Source organism: Suricata suricatta, chromosome 15, assembly GCF_006229205.1.
Source record: "Suricata suricatta isolate VVHF042 chromosome 15, meerkat_22Aug2017_6uvM2_HiC, whole genome shotgun sequence".
Taxonomy (NCBI): domain Eukaryota; kingdom Metazoa; phylum Chordata; class Mammalia; order Carnivora; family Herpestidae; genus Suricata; species Suricata suricatta.
The window spans coordinates 46,707,145-46,726,591 of NC_043714.1; the positions used below are offsets into that span (position 1 = coordinate 46,707,145).

General features: G+C 36.6%; 1 protein-coding gene across 1 annotated transcript in view; it reads left to right on the forward strand.

The window, feature by feature from the left end:
- The window catches only part of RIMS2 (regulating synaptic membrane exocytosis 2), a 497,675-nt gene that overhangs the window by 456,579 nt on the left and 21,649 nt on the right, over positions 1-19,447 (forward strand). The window contains exon 25 of the mRNA XM_029923706.1: positions 13,778-14,019. Within this exon, the coding sequence (XP_029779566.1) occupies positions 13,778-14,019 (242 nt within the window). The remainder of the gene's footprint in view (positions 1-13,777; positions 14,020-19,447) is intronic.

The following is a 19,447-nucleotide window of genomic DNA, read 5'->3' on the forward strand; positions in this document are numbered from 1 at the left end:
CCAAATTAACCATGGAGACTGGCGGAAATTGGGTAAACTCTCCTTCCCTATGCCCTTTATGGGTAAGAAATTCCCCTTACACCAAGGAGGGCTATGCCAGGCTTTAGGGGTACAATGGTAACTCAGCTGACCCAGGATTGGGTCAGTTACAAGACAGAGGGGGGACTGTAAGGACGCAGGTTTGAGACGATAGAAGGGCACACATTGCCCAAGGCAAGAGGGACCACCCTTGTAATACCCTTAACATTCCTAAGGGCAGGCCTATTGCTTAAGGCTAGTTACACCCTATGTGAGGGTCCTGGGTCCTAGGCCTACTCTGTGATTGGTTAACACTCTAAATGTTGTAATTGCATAAACCTGCTGTCAATAATATTGTATAATAATAGGATCACTGTACCTATGTCACCATTTCCTGTAACTCCCCCTTCCCAAACTCATAAAAGCCCTACCCCCCCTTTGTTCGGGGCACTCAGCATGGATCCACCACGCCGGTAAAGTCTGTGAGCCTGAGTTGAGGCCCCAGCAAGCCTAAACCTGTAATAAAGCCCTTTGCTTTTGCAAAAAAAAAAAAAAAAGACAAAATTGATATGTGAAACACCAATACTTACGAAATCCTGCACTACTAACTTAGAACTGCTGGGAATGAAGATTGGGTTGGTAACTCTACCATAGCCAACTGATATGGACCCTGCCCATGTTTCTCATTTGCAGGCCTTTCCCCTTGGAAAAAGGGGGAGGGAATTTGAATCTAGTCTAGAGTAACACTCAGGCATTGCTACATGAGACCATGTCTTAACCCATCTAGCCCAAGATTCTATAAGCAACAAATAAGCATTTTTCTCTTATAAATTTAAAAACTATTTAGCCATTCCATTTAGAACAGGTGAAACAAGGAGTTTCTTCTGAGTCTAATGAAATGATAGCACATCCCTGAGTGGGAATGATGTAGCACTAAATGTGTATTCTCCCCAGTTACTCTCTGATCTGTGGGGTCATAATGCTAATATGGGAAAAATGTTTGTCCAATTTTGTTGAAGGTATTTAGAAGTTCCTCTGTACTGGTCAGTTGGATATTTGAGTATCAGTTTCCAAGGGTGTTTCCAATGGTAATGGCTTTTCAAAATGTTATCAAAATGAGTATCAAAATGTTATACTCTTTTTGAGTTAAAATACTCAAATAAAGTCATTTTATCTTCTGGTCTTTGAGGAATTAAGATATAAAAATAATCTTTTACATAATAGAATAAGATGTGTAGTCAGCTGTGCTCTGTTTCATTAAAATTTTGATTTCTCTGATATGCTAGACTAAATTTTAAAAATATAATTCCACCTGTTTTAGAGTGGCTAAATGTCTTCGATTTATAAGAGAAAAAACATTTAGTGTCTACAGAACCTTGGGCTGGATGGTTAAAATGTGATCTGATTTAGCAATTCCTAAATGTCACTCCACACTAGATATAATTTTTTCCTTAAATTATGCCTTTCAGTCCCACTTTAAAAAGCAACTGAACAGCAAAGTGGCATTTTCTGGCCTAGATTTTCAACACACACACACACACACACACGCACACACGGACAGAACAAAGATTTAATAAGATTTTATAACAAAACAAAAATATTTTAGCTGTGCATTATTGAAGATAGAACCTAAATATGACATGTGGGCCCTAGAAGGTGGAAGGGTTAGCATAAGTGGAAGGAAGAAGGAAGCTGCCCCAAATTAGTGCAGGGCTTTCTGTATCAGCGTAGACACAGCAGGAGTGCAGCCTTGGGCAGCTGCATGGCCACATGTCATGGTGAACTGCTGTGACGTGTACACATGGACAGGAGAGTTTAGTGGCATTTCTTTATTATCTGAAATTCTTTACTATTCGATATCTTTAGTGTTTACTCAACACTTAAGCCAGAGGTTGCCTTGGGTTATTTTGTCTCTATCTTTCTTTTAGCAAATCGAGTTATAAGTGGTTTTTGGAACAAATGCCATGTCTTACATTTCTTTAGAATTGGTGTAGCATTGACTCCAGCGTCTCATCCATGGCAGATGTGCAAATAAATATTTGTTCCTTGGTTGACATCTATAGATTTCTAAAACATTTATTAGGAAGTTCTGTTTATCATCAGCAAATATTGATTGAATACCAAAATTACTTATGAAACTTACCAGCTGTACCATAAACTCATAAACTTTATTATTTTATTAGCCCTACATTAAATGGAGCATTCATTTATGTAATGAATTTATTGAATTCACTTATTCAGTAACTTTTTCTTTAGAGCTGGTTAGTGCCAAGTATCAGATACTAGGCTGCTGAGTGCACTGACAAAATGCACTATCCAAGTTCCTTGAGAAGAGAACACACAACTGTAATGGGACTTCTGTAATGGAGATATAATAAAACCCTGAGAAAACACTAATTTGCATTCAAAAATTTATGATGTCTAGTGCAGTGTTGTCATGATGTTAGGTTCATTAAGATCTGGGTCAGTCTATGACAGCCACCAGTCTGGCTGCATGAACCCAAATGCCCAGATTCCAGTTGCAATTTGGCACCCCCTGGCAGCAGTTGTTTGGTAAAAATACCAAACATGAAGGTGATTCTGAATTCTGGGGCTGACTGAGCCTGCCAGTGTAGTGGCGGAATCCAAGTATATCTTTGTTGGTTTTCCCAGCCCGTGGTAGAGGATTGGGGGAACTACCCTGTTTCTCAGAATTAGCTCAAGAGTCTTGCCCTCCACACCACATCCCCCTTCCAGGAGAGAATAATTTGAACCCATCAGCTTGCCAGCAGGTGCTAGGCAGAAGATGGAAGCAAATTGGCAATCATGTTATATCTAATTTCACATTGTTGTGGCATTTATTACTGCAAAGTCTTACTGTATATACAGGTGACATAGTGGAAAGCACATCAGAATTCCCCAATCTGGTGAGAAACCGATTGGGGAAGTCTTCACAGAAGAATTCTTATTCCAGCAATGACTTACATATGGTGCCTTGCCAAGCAATCATGTGAAGAAGGATGTTTATGAGAGGGAAGAAAAGTGGATGTCCGGGCACAGAAAGATGAAAATATGGAGGTATTTTAGAGAACTGCATGTATTTCTAGAGCATAAGGTGTGAGAGCTAAGGGAGAAGGAGACGGAGTTGAAATGTGAGGCTTGGGTCAGAGCATGATTCATCTGTAGGCCATGCAATGGTTTGGCTCATTTTATAAATGAAGGAGCCATTAAAGAAATCTTTTTTTTTGCAGAAATTTTACATGTAAGAGATCACTATGAAACTCAGTTTTCTCATCTTTGAAATAGAAATGATAGTCCTTCATATGGTTATATGGATTAGAGAGAAAGTATCTGAAGTATTTTGCATAAAGTCTAATGTAAAGTATTAGATAAGTAGCCATTAGTGTTATTATTTATTATAATTAATGATTGGAAGGGCAAGGCTAGAGGCTTGTAGCTAGCAGTTTTCTACATTTATAAACATTGTTCAGTGACAAATTCATGCATACGTTCAAATAATTTTGAAAAGTATTCATTTTCCTTTTCTGTTTTTTCATGTGATTTAATTAGAACCCAGATAAATGCACTTTAATATATTTGTTATTTTCCTATATAGAATAATCAAGTTATATATTACTCAAGCTTAATAGTCTTAATAAAAACTCTGCAACTTTCTATGAAAGAATAGCAAGATTTTCTTTAGTGGTGAATAAAGGGATAATCTTGGAAATCTTAATACAGTGTGCTTTTTTCACACTGGATTTACTCAAAGAGAAATGATAAGAATTTATCTAAATAGGCAAGAAAAGTATATTTTGACAAAAAAATAAATGATTACCTGGCATATAAGTATTTTGTTTTCCACACAAAATGCCTAAATTATTCTTAAAATAGGCTGGTTTAATTCTTAAGCTAGGTACAGCACTATACTTCACAAAATAATGTACACATTATTACCCTTTAAAGCTTCCTGGGAATTTTGCTCTATAATTCCTGTTATCTTGCTTTTCTAAATGTGTTAACTAAGACCAGTACACATACATATGCATATACACACTCACACAAATAGATAATTTTTACCGCCCACTAAAAGATTGAATTAAAAAATATTTTAAAAATTTCACTTGGAGCTTTGTTGTTTAGATATTTTTAGATGTCTGTAACTGTGGCCTGTCAGCGTGCACTCTTGAAAGAAAGACCCCTTCTTGATTTTGTTATTTCTAAGCCCAGTGCCCTATTTTTCTCCCAAGCAAGCAGGAGACCTGAAAACTGATAACAGTGTGGTTTCAGAAAGCGCAATGTGCTTCATTTCCCTGACATTTCGAAATCTTGTGGCCCAGTCTCCTGCTCCCTGGTGTGAAGAGGATAGAGGGCAAAAAAAAGAAATTGGCTTGTCTTTTCCAAGCAATAATTCAGAGCTCATTAAGAAGAATGATGTGACCTAAAGCCACAAATTCTAGGAACCTGGAACAGTGGTGCCCTACAAATCATTTTACCTGACGGTTGCTAAGAAAGTAAAAAAGGGCAAGAAACTACTTGTCTTTTCTTGGTTATCATCAGCCAACTCTAAGGAAAACATACACAACTTTAATAAAAGCATCACTGTTTCCAAATCTAAAGGAAGAATCTACGGGTATTATACATTTAGCCTCTTGGGAAAAAATTACGGAATGAGGTTTGGGTTTTCTTTTTTAGTCCCATGGCCCTTCAGAAATTGTAGTAGATCCTTCTGTGAATTTGAAACTTTGATTTGATTAGCTATGGAAGTTATATGGATAATGAATAATTATAGACTTCATCAAGCTAAGTCAGTTTAAAGCACGTCCTCATTCTGAAATCCTGCATGCCATGAGATCACACAATGTAGAGATATTTGTAAAATTTGGATTTGATATGTAATCAAGCATCAAAAGATTCAGAGTATCTACTATTTTTCAAACTATGGGACTAGTGTATTTTGTACTTTATTGTCTGAGGAAATTAATATGTAGTCATTCATACATTTTTATAGAGTTTGAAACACAGCATCTAGTCATTTTATATGGGTAAAAATTACAGTCCAGGAATATTTTCATCATGTCTGACTTAAGCTAGATAAGTTATCATCTGAGAATATTTTCATATCATGGTTTAGCTTTCTGTATTATTTTTAGAAGCATAATTTGAATTTTTATTTAGCATAATCATTTCAATAGTGCAAAATAATCATCTATTAAGTACTCTACAAACTGGATACACATAGAGTTGGAACAAGAATAAAGCTCTCAATTTTCTTATTTTCACAAAATCTTAACTATTTGTGTTCCTTTGGTTTTGATAAGAATGGTGGAAAATGTAAGTTGATGCTTGAAGTTAGAGACCAGTAAGGATTCCTTCTGATACTTGTCATGGGCCTTTTTATGGTATAGCAAATACTGTGTGATCGTGACATAAAATCAGAAGAAGCCAAAATGAAAATATGTTAGAGGAAAGTCTATTCCTGCCTAAAATATTTACATATAGAAATAATTGGGTTTAGTTGAAAAGTATGGATGAAACCATAAAGCAATTGAAGGGGATGATATGCATGTTGAATTCCTGGGTTAGAATTGTAAAGTTCATTCTGAACACTTGTGAAGGGAAAGATGTTATTGCTTAAAAATCATACACCAAGGAAAATTATGGGGAAGAGTAGGCAAAGCTGAATTAAAAAGAAAAAGAAAAAGAACCATGAAGATTTGAAAGGAATTAATTTTAAAAAACAGATTAACAAAGGTATTATAGTCATAAAAATTCAGAGGTTAAAGTCTATTAATCTCTAACCTCCTCATTTGCTGGGTTAGGAAAAGGAGGGCCAGTGAACAAAGAAACATAAAAATTTAATGTGCTAAACCAAACTTTTTCACTTGAGTTCTTAAACTCATATGTTTCTCCATCTTGATGAATATTTTCTATCAATTGTTAACTTTCTTTTTAATCTTTCTCTCTCCTCAAATTCTTCTGATTTTGCCTATAAAGATAAAAGTAATATGCTAGTAATCATTATTCTCATGACTGGTCTCATTTTGATACTCCTGTGAATTTACCATTTCTTTTTTTTTCCTTCAATTTCAACTCTCCCTAAAATTCTATTCATCTTAATAGCTTCCATTCTGTTCCATCAAGCTTCTTTGTCAACTTCTTGGAAATTGATTTTTATCTCTACTTCAGTAGCTGTTTTCTTCAAGGCCAGTTGTGTCCTCTTAAAGTTCCAAATCTATAGCTTTTCTTCATAGGTTTGTCCCTGTTTAAAGAAGATAGTCGTGTTCTCTCCAACGTGATCTTTAATGTTATAAATAGAGATAAAATATGGGTCTGCTTGGTGAAACCACCTATGCAGTGTATGTCCTCAAAGACTTAGGGCCACTCAGAGGCAGTACCTGAAAAGGCAGTGAGATAAGGTAAGTGGAGAGGACATTCATTGATCACATCCAGGGCCTTATTCTCTCTTGACCTCATCTTAGGTTAGTATCCCCACCTTTCCCAGTTAACATTGGTTTTATAAATTCCCTCGAACAACCCAGCTTGTTTTGGCCTCAGGATATTTGCACTTGCTCTCCTCTCAGTTTAGATCACCCTTCTAAGCATGGCTGGCTTCATCATTCAGGACTCAGCTCAGACATCTCCTCTTCAGAGAGGCCTTCCTTGACAACCCTTGCTGTCCTTCTCCCAAAACTTCCAGTCCCTGTTATCATTCTATTCTATCTTATTTTCTTTAGATCACACATCACCATCTGAAATTCACATTTATTTACTTACTTATTGTCATTCTCCATGACAATATGAATGAAAGTTCCATGAAAACAGGGGCATTCTCTGCCCTTTTCTCTGTTGTACTTCTGACCCTAAGAACCTCCACACAGTCTGTACAAAGTGAACAAATTCTAGATGAAGGATCAAATCATGGAGGTAGTTATAAAGAACATGTTATAAAGAACCAAACCACCACCTAAGAAGTAAATCTTTTTCCCTTAAAGAAATCTTTGTTATTTTGAAGAACTCTTTAATATAGTAATACTTTAAGCATTAGCAAAAAGTTAGGAAAGGAATTTTGGAGAATACAAGCTTTCCTGGTGTCCTTAAACTATACTAATTAACTAGCAACTGCTCTGTAAGGACTGAGGCCCTACTTACTTCCCTGAGACCCACAACTTAAAATCTTAAACACAGCTCTGTTACTATTGCCTATAGTCAAGGCAGATGTTTTTGGCAAAAATACTTTGTTCATTAGCTAAATATTTCTCCCTAACTCTGGATATCCGCTTTGTGGCATAGACAAACATATTCCCTTCAATACATTTAGATACTGTATTTAGATAATATAGTATATTAATTGAATACATGTATATATAGTACTGTAATACTATTAAAAATACTAAATTTTAAATTTCTGTCATTTCCAGAAATTGAAGAATTGGCATAGGAAACTCAGTTTTTACATACTCTTCAGAGAGAGATTTGTTTTTGAGTTGTTAATTAAGGTTTCTTGACATTAGACTTGGGCGTTGGAATTTCAATTATAAACTAAGACCATGTCATTATGCAGTCATATTTGCATTTTACATGCTGATATTTGCCAGTAAATTAATTAAAAGAAACTATGTCATATCAGTTTTTTATCTTTACATTTGTGGAGGTAGATTTTAAATAAACATTGGTTGAATAAATGATTACTACTTTCCTAGCCTAAAAATTATAGATGTTCATTTTAGTAAATGAGATGAAGCTTATTAAATCATAAATTAGGATAATAATAATTTCAAGTTCCACATTTTAGGATAGGCAAAGTATTTAATAAGGAGAAAAATTTTAATCAAGAGAACTTTAGACAGGAGCAGAATTTATTACCCCTCTTTCCCGCACCCAAGAAACATGCCAGAATTCAAGAAAAGACACTTTATAATCCAGACATCTGCCCAATGACAGGCAACGGGGAAATCACATATGAGTTATCACAGTGGTAGGTATGTGGTTAATTGTTGGCAGCTGCTCCAGAAACGGAACAGTGGGAAGGAACATGAATGAAACCTTTCAAGGTGCCATAATGTTTGAGAGCGTGGCCAGTCTCACTGGGTGTTTTTCCCCCTCTCTACCATTGTTCTTATTGTTTTCTACCTTTTGAACCTACAGGCCCTCTGTTAGCACCACTTCCTAGCCCAAGATGTTATAAATCCATCCACTCCTAAAATTATTGTCTACTTCCTATCAAAAAGTATCTGTTCTTTTTTTATGTTTTTTACTTATTTACTTATTATTTATTTTTGAAAGACAGAGAGAGACAGCACAAGCAGAGGAGGGTCAGAGAGAGAGGGAGGTACAGAATCTGAAGATTGGCTCCAGGCTCTGAGCCAGCTGTCAGCACAGAGCCTGACGCGGGGCTCGAACCCACAAACTGAGATCATGACCTGAGCCGAAGCCAGGCGCTTAACCAACTGAGCCAGCCAGGCACCCCAAGAAGTATCTGTTCTATTCCTGAACTGCAGCTCTCATACCCAACTGTATTAGCTGCTGGGCCTTCTGCAGTTCTGGCTACAGCATTCTGAATCTCCCTGGTCTCTAATTTCTTGGCTAAGTCTCTCCTAACTATCTTCCCAGCTCTCAATCTGATGAAATATTTTTGACATACCATATATTTTTTTTACAGTGCTACTCTTGTGCCCTTACTCTCACACACTCAGACTCAGTCCTGTGTTTGCTGTTTATTATTTTAAGCCAGATTATTTAACTCTATTCATCCAAACTATTAATTAACGCTTTCGGCCCTATGAACTATAAACTTCATTTAATTTAATCACATATTCTTATAACCCCTGATACTGCCGTTTAAGTCTTTGAGAAATATCTATAAATATTTCACTTACCTTTCATCACCTTTCTTCTAATGATTGACAATATACTAAATTTGCCTTTAAAAAATCTTTCTGGATACAATTCCAACAATTATAATAATTATGTCATAAAGTGGATCACTTGCATGGGCAATTTTACATATTTTACTTTGAGAGTACTAAATGTATGAACTTTTTCATTGTTTTTCTAAAGTCAAAAATTAGAGAACATGTATAAAACAATATTCAGAAATATAGAAATGCTGCATCTCTTTCCAGAACTGAGCATCCTACATAAATACCCAAGATTATTGTGTGATAATCTCTTGGGGTTGGCTTGAAAGCTATGTTATACTTTAGCCCATAGAATGAACCAGGTGGATTGAATGATTTGACATTCGTAAAAGAAAAACATATATTAGTTCTTGATTACTCTTCATTTTTTAAATTTTTTCTCTTATTACTGTGTATTTGGTGGGGGGGGCATAGAGAATAAAAGAGTGGTTTTAAAAAGCATAACTACCAGCCAGAAAATGTTGAAACTATTTTTAGTGCACTGTGCACAGTATATCCTTCTAGATCTTTTGCTTTTATACTTTTTCCCCCATAAGAACATAAAAATTCTGAACATATAATTTTACTTTTTATATTCCTTTTATTTGCCTCTTGTGCAGGGAAATTGGAGATTATTTCACAAATCCAGGTTTCCCTAACTACCCAGTTTAGCAAGAATAGATGATAAATAGATAGATAAAAGTTAGATAGATGATAGATTGATAGATACATAGATACATAGATAGATGATAGGAAGGGAGGAAGGGAGGGAGGAAGGAAAGGAAGGAAGGAAGGAAAAGAAAGCAAGCAAGCATGGATGGCCTCTAGGGGTTGAATTAATCGGTGTCCATGGCAGTAGTAAATCCATATTTGGTATGCGGGCCAGCCAAAGCTAGCTGCAAATATCTGCTTCCTCTTCCCCTCCCCTATACCAAAAACATCTTTTATGTCAATAAATACTTATACTGATTTACAACAGCATTTTCAAAAGGAGCCTCTATTGATGAACATAACTTACTGAAATACCCTTAACTGTTGGGCGTTTGTGGAGTTTTCCCTTATGTGTATGAGGGTGTGATTATAATCAATTCTGCAGTAAATATTATTGCTAAATCTGTACACATTGCTAAGTTTTCCTTTAGGATGTACCTAAAAGTAGACTCAATAATTTGAAAGCTAAGCTGTTTGTTTTTTAAAGGACTTTGATACATCTCGCCAGCTAGTCCTTCAGAATCCATTACTGAGACCCCCAGTAGCAATATTGGATATTTACTCTATCACCAGACCCTTAAAAATGGTCTCTTTTAGAAAGTAATTGATGATGTAATAGATCTGTGCTTTCTTAACTACACTGAGAATTGCAAATAATTACTTATGTTTATAGACTTTTTCTTACAGCAAAGTACTTCATGAATCAAGAATCACAAAACTTTAAAAATGGTTAATAGCTTGTCTGCTTGCTGGTAGGTGTAGGTGTAGGTGATATGGAGCGGGAAAGTCAAGGAAACCAGTGGTGATACCCTAGCCTGAGTCTCCCTCTTCTCAAAACATAACACTGAAGGGCAGCTATTCAAAACTCATTCCTGGTGACCTCAAAGTTTCTACAAGATGAAGAATAGATCCATCTTGCAAAACTTTTAATATCCCCCCTTTTTTTAAAATAGATAAAGCATTATCCTAGTTGTTAGGTTGAAGAGAAGTATACTTCTGTAGAACCAAGTTGTCATCAAAATATTTATCTACAGGGATACCTGGGTGGCTCAGTTGGTTAAGTGTCCGGCTTCAGCTCAGGTCATGATCTCACGGTTTGTGGGTTTGAGCCCCATGTCAGGCTCTGTGCTGACAGCTAGCTCAGAGCCGGGAGGCTGCTTCAGATTCCGTATCTCCCACTCTCTCTGACCCTCCCCTGCTCACACTGTCTCTCTCTGTCTCTCAAAAAAAAGAAACCATTAAAATATTTATCTACAAATTGATTTATCAGTTCCAGTTAGTATTTTTTGTATTCTGCTTCATTTTGGACAAGTTCTTTATAGCTTTTATATGTAATCATGAAAATTAAAAATGGAAAAATTATAAGGTAAATGAAGCAATATTTTGTGAGTATATTTTTTCTTCCATCATAGATATTAGCTTAAGTGGCTCTTTTCAAAAGGCAGATGTTTGGGAGAAAGACGCCTACATGACAGGAGTACTAGGTTATTCTGACATGTTATTTGGAGTATGTTATTATTTTGAAAGCCTTAGTTTCCACTGAACTTTAGCGTTTAAAGGCTGTGCCTTGCCTTTTCTGATGACAGCATACTATGAAAATCATATGTTGCATTTCTGTGTTTATTTGCCCACAGTCACAGAATAAGAAATATCATAAGGCAGCAAAGCATTTAATAGATACAGGGAACCTTACAGACAGGCCAGTTCAAGATGCTTAATGGGTGCCCAGTGGATGGTGGTGGTGGTGATAATAACATGGAGAAGAAAGGGGAGAATAATTCTTGCAGTTCCTCTGTGTCTGGCATTCTACTTAGCACTTTACTTACATTTTCTCATTTATTAAGTGAGAAATTAAGTTTCAGAAAGGCTAACAACTCCCCCCAGTGAGTTAGCCGAAGATCAAACCCAGATCTCCCGACTCTCGGTGCAGTCTACTGTCCATTATGTAATGCTGGCTATATTAAAGACATTGCAAACATTTAATTTCAAAAGTTTTTAAGTTTATAATTACAAATTTCATTTCTATTGATGCTGCTACGTTTTTACATGTACATGTTAAAGAGCTTTAGCCTTATTTTATCTGTTGCCCATATTCCCTAATAAAACTGTTATTATTTCAGTTTATTAAATTTTTACTTTAGATATATTATCTCTATTTTCTATGATAAGAAAGGAAAAGAGAATATTCTCATGTTATAAGTGAGGAATCTGAGGCTCAGAATAGAGCAATTAATTCTTCTAAGGAAGTCAGTTAAGTCATAGCAAAACTAGAAGTCAAGCCCACATCTGTTTGATGCCAAAACTCTATTTTATTCTATAGAATAGCAACATCAAACAAGCTTGAAAATTATTAATTTGGGGTATTATGGAAGCATATACAATATTCTCTATTTTTGCCTACTTATGTCCCATTTCTCCTTAAACTAATATGAGGGGTAACATAGTACAGTTTACTATATATTTTTTGAAATTTGGGAGGCACCTTGGTCGCTCAGTCGGTTAAGCTACCTACTTTGGCTCAGGTCATGATCTTGAGGTTTTCCAGTTCGAGCCCCATATCTGGCTCTGAGCTGTCAGCACTGTCAGCACTGTGCTGACAGCTCAGAGCCTGGAGCCTGCTTCAGATTCTGTGTCTCCCTCTCTCTGCCCCTTTCCTGCTTATGTTCTGTCTCTCTCACAACTAAATAAAAAAGCATAAGAAAAATTTACACTAAGCTTTTCCCCTCTTAAATACTTGTAGAAAATGTACATAAACTTAACATGTGGTCCTGGCCTTTTAGCACATTTTACTCTAGGATGGAGTAAAAAAATTGGCAGTGGGTGGGGCTGGGGGGCAGACCAAGTCATTGAGTTAGAAGTAAGAGCTTTCCTTAATAGGTCACTTTTCAAATTCTCACTCTTTAAATGATATCTAAAGATATTTCTAATGTTTCTTGATTTTTTTTCTTTTGTTTCTATAATTCTGTGTTATTCACTCCTGTTATTAGTACCAAATTAAAACAGAAACTCTGACTTTTATCCTGAATCAGACCTGTAAATAAGTCTTCCCATTTTTGGAAAGCAGGCCACTTCCTTCACACTTTTCCAGGTTTGGGGGGGTCCACCTGAGAGCCTGCTTCCAGATTCTTCAGCCCCCACTCGACTTCCAACCACACTTGAGTAATCATAGAAAAATCCAGGGTCCTGTCTTTAACTGGTTGGTAGAATTAGTCTAGTGACTACCGCCAATGGGAGTAAACAGTAATCACTACCAACACCGCCGATGGGAGTAGACAGTAACCACTACTAACACCGCCGATGGGAGTAGACAGTAACCACTACTAACACCGCCGATGGGAGTAGACAGTAACCACTACTAACACCGCCGATGGGAGTAGACAGTAACCACTACTAACACCGCCGATGGGAGGAGTCAGCTAACCAGTGATCATCATCAGTAATCAGTGATCATCAGTCGGCTCACATGCTTCATTGACTCAGCGATTGCTTCCCGATCACATTGTCTAGAAAACTGATATTCTTTGAAATTCTTTCAAGTGAATGCAAGAGGAAAATCTTCCTTTTCTTCATTCTTTGGAATATAGATAAATATAAAATTATATAAAGTGAAATAACTTATTTTTAGTTCAAAACTAATGAGAACCTCAATTCCTGTTAGGAAATGTAACTGCTATTTGATAAGTCTTATATATCTTTTGAGATAAGGAAAACTTAGCAGTGGATGCTGTCATTTTTGCCATTTTTTAAAAAAAATCACCCATTGAACTAATTTCTTTTTGAAGACAGCAGTAATGCAGAGTAGAGAGCGGTGTTTGGGACCATCTCCCTTTGTCGTGTGGCTTCTTTAAAGCCTGTTTGTACTTGTAGGACAGTATATCCTCTTAAACAGACCCACCGATTTTTTTTGTGCATATTTTTCTCTCTACGGCCACACAAACCAGTGCCTTTTTTGACAGCAGAATTGAAATCATGAGTTTACATAGCTGTTAGGTTGACCCTGACTAGTAAAGCCCATTCAAGACCATTGCAAGTTTTTAAACCCTAAAAACATGTCCCATAAATGATACATAATATGATTACATTCTACTCCAGATGTTTCATCTAAACTACATTTTCTGTCTTTTCCTTTTCACTCTTGTCCTCACTTTTAATGATCCATCGGCCTACAGTGTCTTTACATCCAAAATGCAAAGCAGACAAATGGGCATCTCAGGGAAGAACATGACCAAAAGCACCAGCATCAGCGGAGACATGTGCTCGCTGGAGAAGAACGACGGCAGCCAGTCCGACACCGCAGTGGGCGCCCTGGGCGCCAGCGGCAAAAAGCGGCGCTCTAGCATTGGGGCCAAAATGGTAGCCATTGTGGGCCTCTCCAGGAAGAGTCGCAGCGCGTCTCAGCTCAGCCAAACCGGTAGGCATGTTTATGTTCCTTTTGACTTCACGTTTGAGTTTGTAATTAAAATACATATTCTTTTCTTTTGCTCATTTCATTGCAGTAATTAGTGGAAGATGCCGTGTTCCAGAGAGATAGGGGCATTTTAAACTAGTTCACCTTCCTGCACATGGAACACTAACTTTGTTTTTCAGTGACAAATGAACCTGCTTTGAAGTGAACATTGACCCGTGTACTTGAGATGCTTGTAGAGTCTTTGCTCCTCAGGGAGGAGTCAGGCGGTGGTAGCGGGATTGCCGGTTGCTGATGCTTCGTAAAGATTCTCTGATGTGTGAGATATTTGCTTTCTTTAGGTTCCTCAAGAGGGAACCGGCCAAATTAATTTTCATTCCCAGCAAGTAACCCTGACGAAGATGAGACGTCATATTTTGTGTGAATAATATAGTTGCTTTACTGCTGACAACCTAACTTCTTTTTCAGCGTGTAAGCAGCCTTTACCAGTAGTATCAATTTTCTTACTGCGGTTTTTATTTTCCTGTTAAAACTCCAAGCAGCAATATTCTCCAGCAGCAGGGATGGAGGAGTTTTCTGCTGATAGTGAAGATATTCAGAGCCTTGCTACTTTCAAATTCAGTTTCTAAATCACATCTGCAAAAATAAATTAGATACAGCACTCTTACTCCCACTCAGAAAAGCCACAGTTAGCAATTAAGAAATTTGTGAGTCAAAGCAATGTCTTTTCAAATGGCTGTTGATAATTAAACATTAAATCCCTGGTATCTTAGAAATAATAACATATCTTCCACTTAACAAACAAACAAACAAAAGCGTATAATGTGGTGTTTCTTTTACAGCAAATAAATTATAGGCAAATGGGTGAAATCTCATTTATGTTTGAATTACTAGGGTTCTAATACATAGAAATCAGGATAAAAATCTGCAACACAAAAGAATTTAAGGACGCGTTAATTCCTGGACCCGGCTAATCTTGACTTTATGTAACTATAACAGTGATTCTGGAATTTGAGCCTTATATATAGACATACTATTTTGTTGAAATAGTTATTTGGTGGTTTTTCTTATATCGTGGTTGTAACTCACTGTGTTTAATGTGACTATTGACAGAGGAACTTTTCATTTGGTGTTTTAAAATGTTCATTGTAATATAGAAATAAAAATTAATCTATAGATATAGAGATCATACTTTAATGATTTTTAAGTTACTTATGTTTATACATAATTAGCTATCTTGTACTAATGTGATAGATGTCAGCCTTTTGAAATTGAAGTTTTTTTGTATTTCTCTAGTGGTTAGAACTCAATTGCATTTTTCCTTAAAATCCACAAACATCTGTAAACCTACAACTTGTCTAAAGATAAAGCCTAAAGCCTGTCAATTAAAAAATTAAGAACCTCAAACACACATGAATAAGGTTAGAGGAGTTAGACAATATGTGGTGTTAAACTAAATAATCATTTGCACTCGTTCAAGGTTTGTTGATAACTATTGAGCATGTGCTGTGAGCCGGGCCATGGAGACAGAAGGTGCCTTTTGTCATTGTAAAAACAAGTATCATCGTACCAGGATGGCTTTTTAGACAAGGCTGCTTTCTTCTCTTCTAATGAGTAGAAAACTCATCTAGATGATATCATAGCAATGCTTGTAAATAATAATTGGTATTTATAAAGGTATGCAGACCCGTACACATGGTGGCTAAGGCACGTCTGTCTGTCTTCTGCCGGACTAGTTTGTGTGTTCCTTTGCCTGTTGACTGTAAACTCACCTGTAAAGTCACCATTTCTAAAGATTGAATATGACTTGCTAGGGATTCTAACTTAGCAGAAAATGCCTGGAGATAATAAGGAGACTCAGATCCTACTGCTTACTCTGAGTTATATGAGATCATCAGGTATGACCTCTTTAAAAACCTCCCCGACATATCTGAGTCATAGAATGTTCATCTGACAAATGAAATGAACACCTCCTGTTCTAACAAGGTTTTTATAAAGATAATATTTTTTTTAATTTATAAGAAAATGCCTTAAAAACTTAAAATCATTTTGTCAGTGTAAGTCATCATAGCCAATTCGACCTCATAAGGGAATCAAGAACTCTCTTTTAGACATGTTGATTTTGAAATGCCTGTTTAGACTTCTAAGTGCAGTTGTTGTATGGTTAGTTGGTTATGAGTCTAGAGCCTAGTAGGTCAAAGCTGAGGTTATAATTTAGGAGTGATGAATAGGTAGTACTTAAAGCTATGGGACTAAATAAGATTACCTAAGATAACTTGAATCAAAAAGAAAGGTAAAGAGTGAGCTCTGTGATACTCCAACGTTGAGAAATCAGAAGATAATTCATCAAAGAAAACTTAAGAAAGAGCAGCCACTAAGAAAAGAGAGAGAGATGCGCCCAGGTGGCTCAGTTGGTTAAATCTTTGGCTTTGGCTCAAGTCATGATCTCACAGTTTGTGGGTTTGAGGCCCTCATCAGGCTCTGTGCTGACGGCTCAGAGCCTGAAGCCTGCTTCAGATTCTGTATCTCCCTCTCTCTCTTCCCCTCTCCCTACTCATGCTCTCTCTCACTCTATCACTCTTGCTCTCTCAAAAATGAATAAACATAAAGAGAGACATGGAGAGAGAGAAGGAAAGAATATTTGGACACCAAATAAAGGAAATATTTTAGAAAGATTATCAGTATGTCAAATGCTTCTGAAAGGTCCAGTCAGACGAAGACAGAGAATTAACCATTGAATTTGGCAAGACAGGGAACTTGGTAAACCTTGACAAATATTGCAATGGTGGACAAAGCCTTTTGGAGCAGGTTAAAAAAAAATGGGAGATGAGGTAGAGTCAGTGAGAATAATACCAAGAATAAAAATAAGAATATCTAATACTTATTGAGCCCTTTTATGTGCTGGGACTATTCTAAGCATTTTACATATAAATCATTTAAACCTCACAATAATGTAAGGAAGCAGGAATTAATTACTATTCACCTTTTACGATTTTTTGAGAAAACCAAAGAGCAGAAGGGAATATCCTTCCCAAGTTTACCTAACCTGAAAAGGTAGCAGTTGGGATTTGAACCCAGACAGTGTAGATCTGGTGGTGTCACTCTTACTTTGTCACAGTCTAGACCAGCATTGTCCAATACAACTTTCAACAATGTGGGCAGTGTTCTGTATCTCTGCTGCCCAATACAATGTGTAGCACTAGCCTCACATGGCCGTTGAGCTTTTGAAATGTGGCTACTGTGATCAAGTAACTGAATTTTTAATTGCTTTTTAACATTTTTTAATTAATTAAATTTAAATAGGTACATATGATGAGTGGCTACTGAATTGGAAGTTTCAGATAAAAACAGCTCTAGGATTGCTGATTTAAAAAAATGGAAATACAGAAACAGGACTGTCGTTTTGGGGAAATGAAGTCAAAAAAGAGTTTTGTTATTTTAGTGACAGGGTGCTTATAGGAAAACTGAGTAGGCAAAAGAGCTTTGGATTCAGAGCTTAAGTGGGATTAGCTGTTATGGCCTGTGGTCACTCGGGAAATTAGGCTCTTTTTTTTCATCTTGTAATAATTTCTATGTTTGCACGGGACTTTATATTTACTCTAGCTATAACACTCAATAACTAATCATTTATATTTGTCTATCTCCTGCCTAGACTGTTTTTTCTTATTTTATGTATTTTTCTCAGTGTCTGGTATAGTTTCAAATATAGTGATCTTCAGTGAAAAGCTCATGTACTCCTTGGGGAAATGGGAAGAAAATGATAGAGCTTCTTTTTATTTTTTAACTTTAAAGACAAGAAATTAAGCATTGCTAATATTTAGTACACACTTCAACCTTGTGTTCTTGTTTGGTCTGGATGTCAGATGGTCAGTGTTGCATGCCTTTTTGGAGGTGTTAGTTTAGTTAACCATCAGAAAATGGGCAAGTGGCTTAAAAAGATTACTGCAAAGAAACCGTGGATTGAGTGTAATACCTACTGCAATTGTCCAAAAAAGGTAGACCTGAAACTTCTATTCCTACTAAAGCTCTTCGTCAGCCATTGATGAAGGAAGTACAGTGACATTCAAGATCTTACAAGAAGCTCACTGAAAAATTCTGTTATTGGGGGAGGCGCCTGGGTGATTCGGTCAGTTGAGCCTCCAACTTTGGATCAGGTCATGATCGCACAGTTCGTGGGGTCGAGCCCTGTGCTGGGCTCTGTGCTGACAGTTTGGAACCTGGAATCTGCTTTGGATTCTGTGTCTCCTTCTTTCCCTGCCCCTCCCACACTGTGCTCTGTCTCTTTCTCTCTTTCAAAGATGAATAAACATTGAAAAAAAATTTTTTAATTAAAAATTCTAAGTCATCAGGAAGATTAATAAAAGCTAGATTTACATCTACTGTTATTAACAATGAACCCCTTACCCTGACTTTATGCTTTACATGGTCTATGGTCTTTATATGGCCTTTATAATGTCTTTGTAAATTTTCTTTCTCAATTATGACATCATTCAAAGTAAGTATGAGAAAACCACATTTGGAAGCAGGCCTTCAAATTACTCTGCTTAGTGGTAACATAATGCCAGCTGCTCTACTCTATAAAACTTGAAAACTTAATTTCAAAGAACTTTATTTATTGGGCAAAAAATAGCAGTTCATTGCAGTTATACCCAGTGGGCCAGTGGCCTTCCCTGTGATCATTCAGGGTTTGAGGCTGTTTTCATCTTGTGGCTTTATACTCTTCTGGGGTCTCATAATACTCTCTATCCAACCAGCACCCACAACTTTTTATGGGAAAGAATTGGAAGTAGGAGAGTCACGTCTGCTTGTGTCTCATTGGCTACAGCTCAGTCACAAGGCTGAGGCCAGAAAGCGAAAGGTTGGGAAATGCAGTCTAGGAAGTGTTGAGGGAAAAGAAGAAGCAAGTTTGGTGAGCATACCAATATTATTGAAAATTATAATGCACATCACTTGGAACATTTTTTCCTGAGAACATAGTCTTACTTTATCATTAGAAATAATGATTTACAAGTGTTTGTTGTATTTTATTCTTTTCAAATATGTGTCTTTTATGTATTATACAAGTAATATAGAATATGTGTACAATTTATAAATAACTTTTTTTAGGGAAATGGAGATGATATTTTAATACATTTGAAACAACTGGTCTAGGAGCATCTGGGTGGCTTAGTTGGTTAAGCATCTGACTTCAGCTCAGGTCATGATTTCAAGGTTTGTGGGTTCAAGCCCTGCATCGGGATCTGTGCTGACAGCTCAGAGCCTGGAGCCTGCTTCAGTTTCTGCATCTCCCTCTCTCTCTGCCCCTTCCTCACTTGTCCTCTCTCTCTTTCAGAAATAAACATTAAAAAAATTTTAATATAAAAAATAAAAAATAAATAAAATTGGCCTAGTATATGTAACTCAAAAAGACTTACAGCTATTATTCTAGGATATT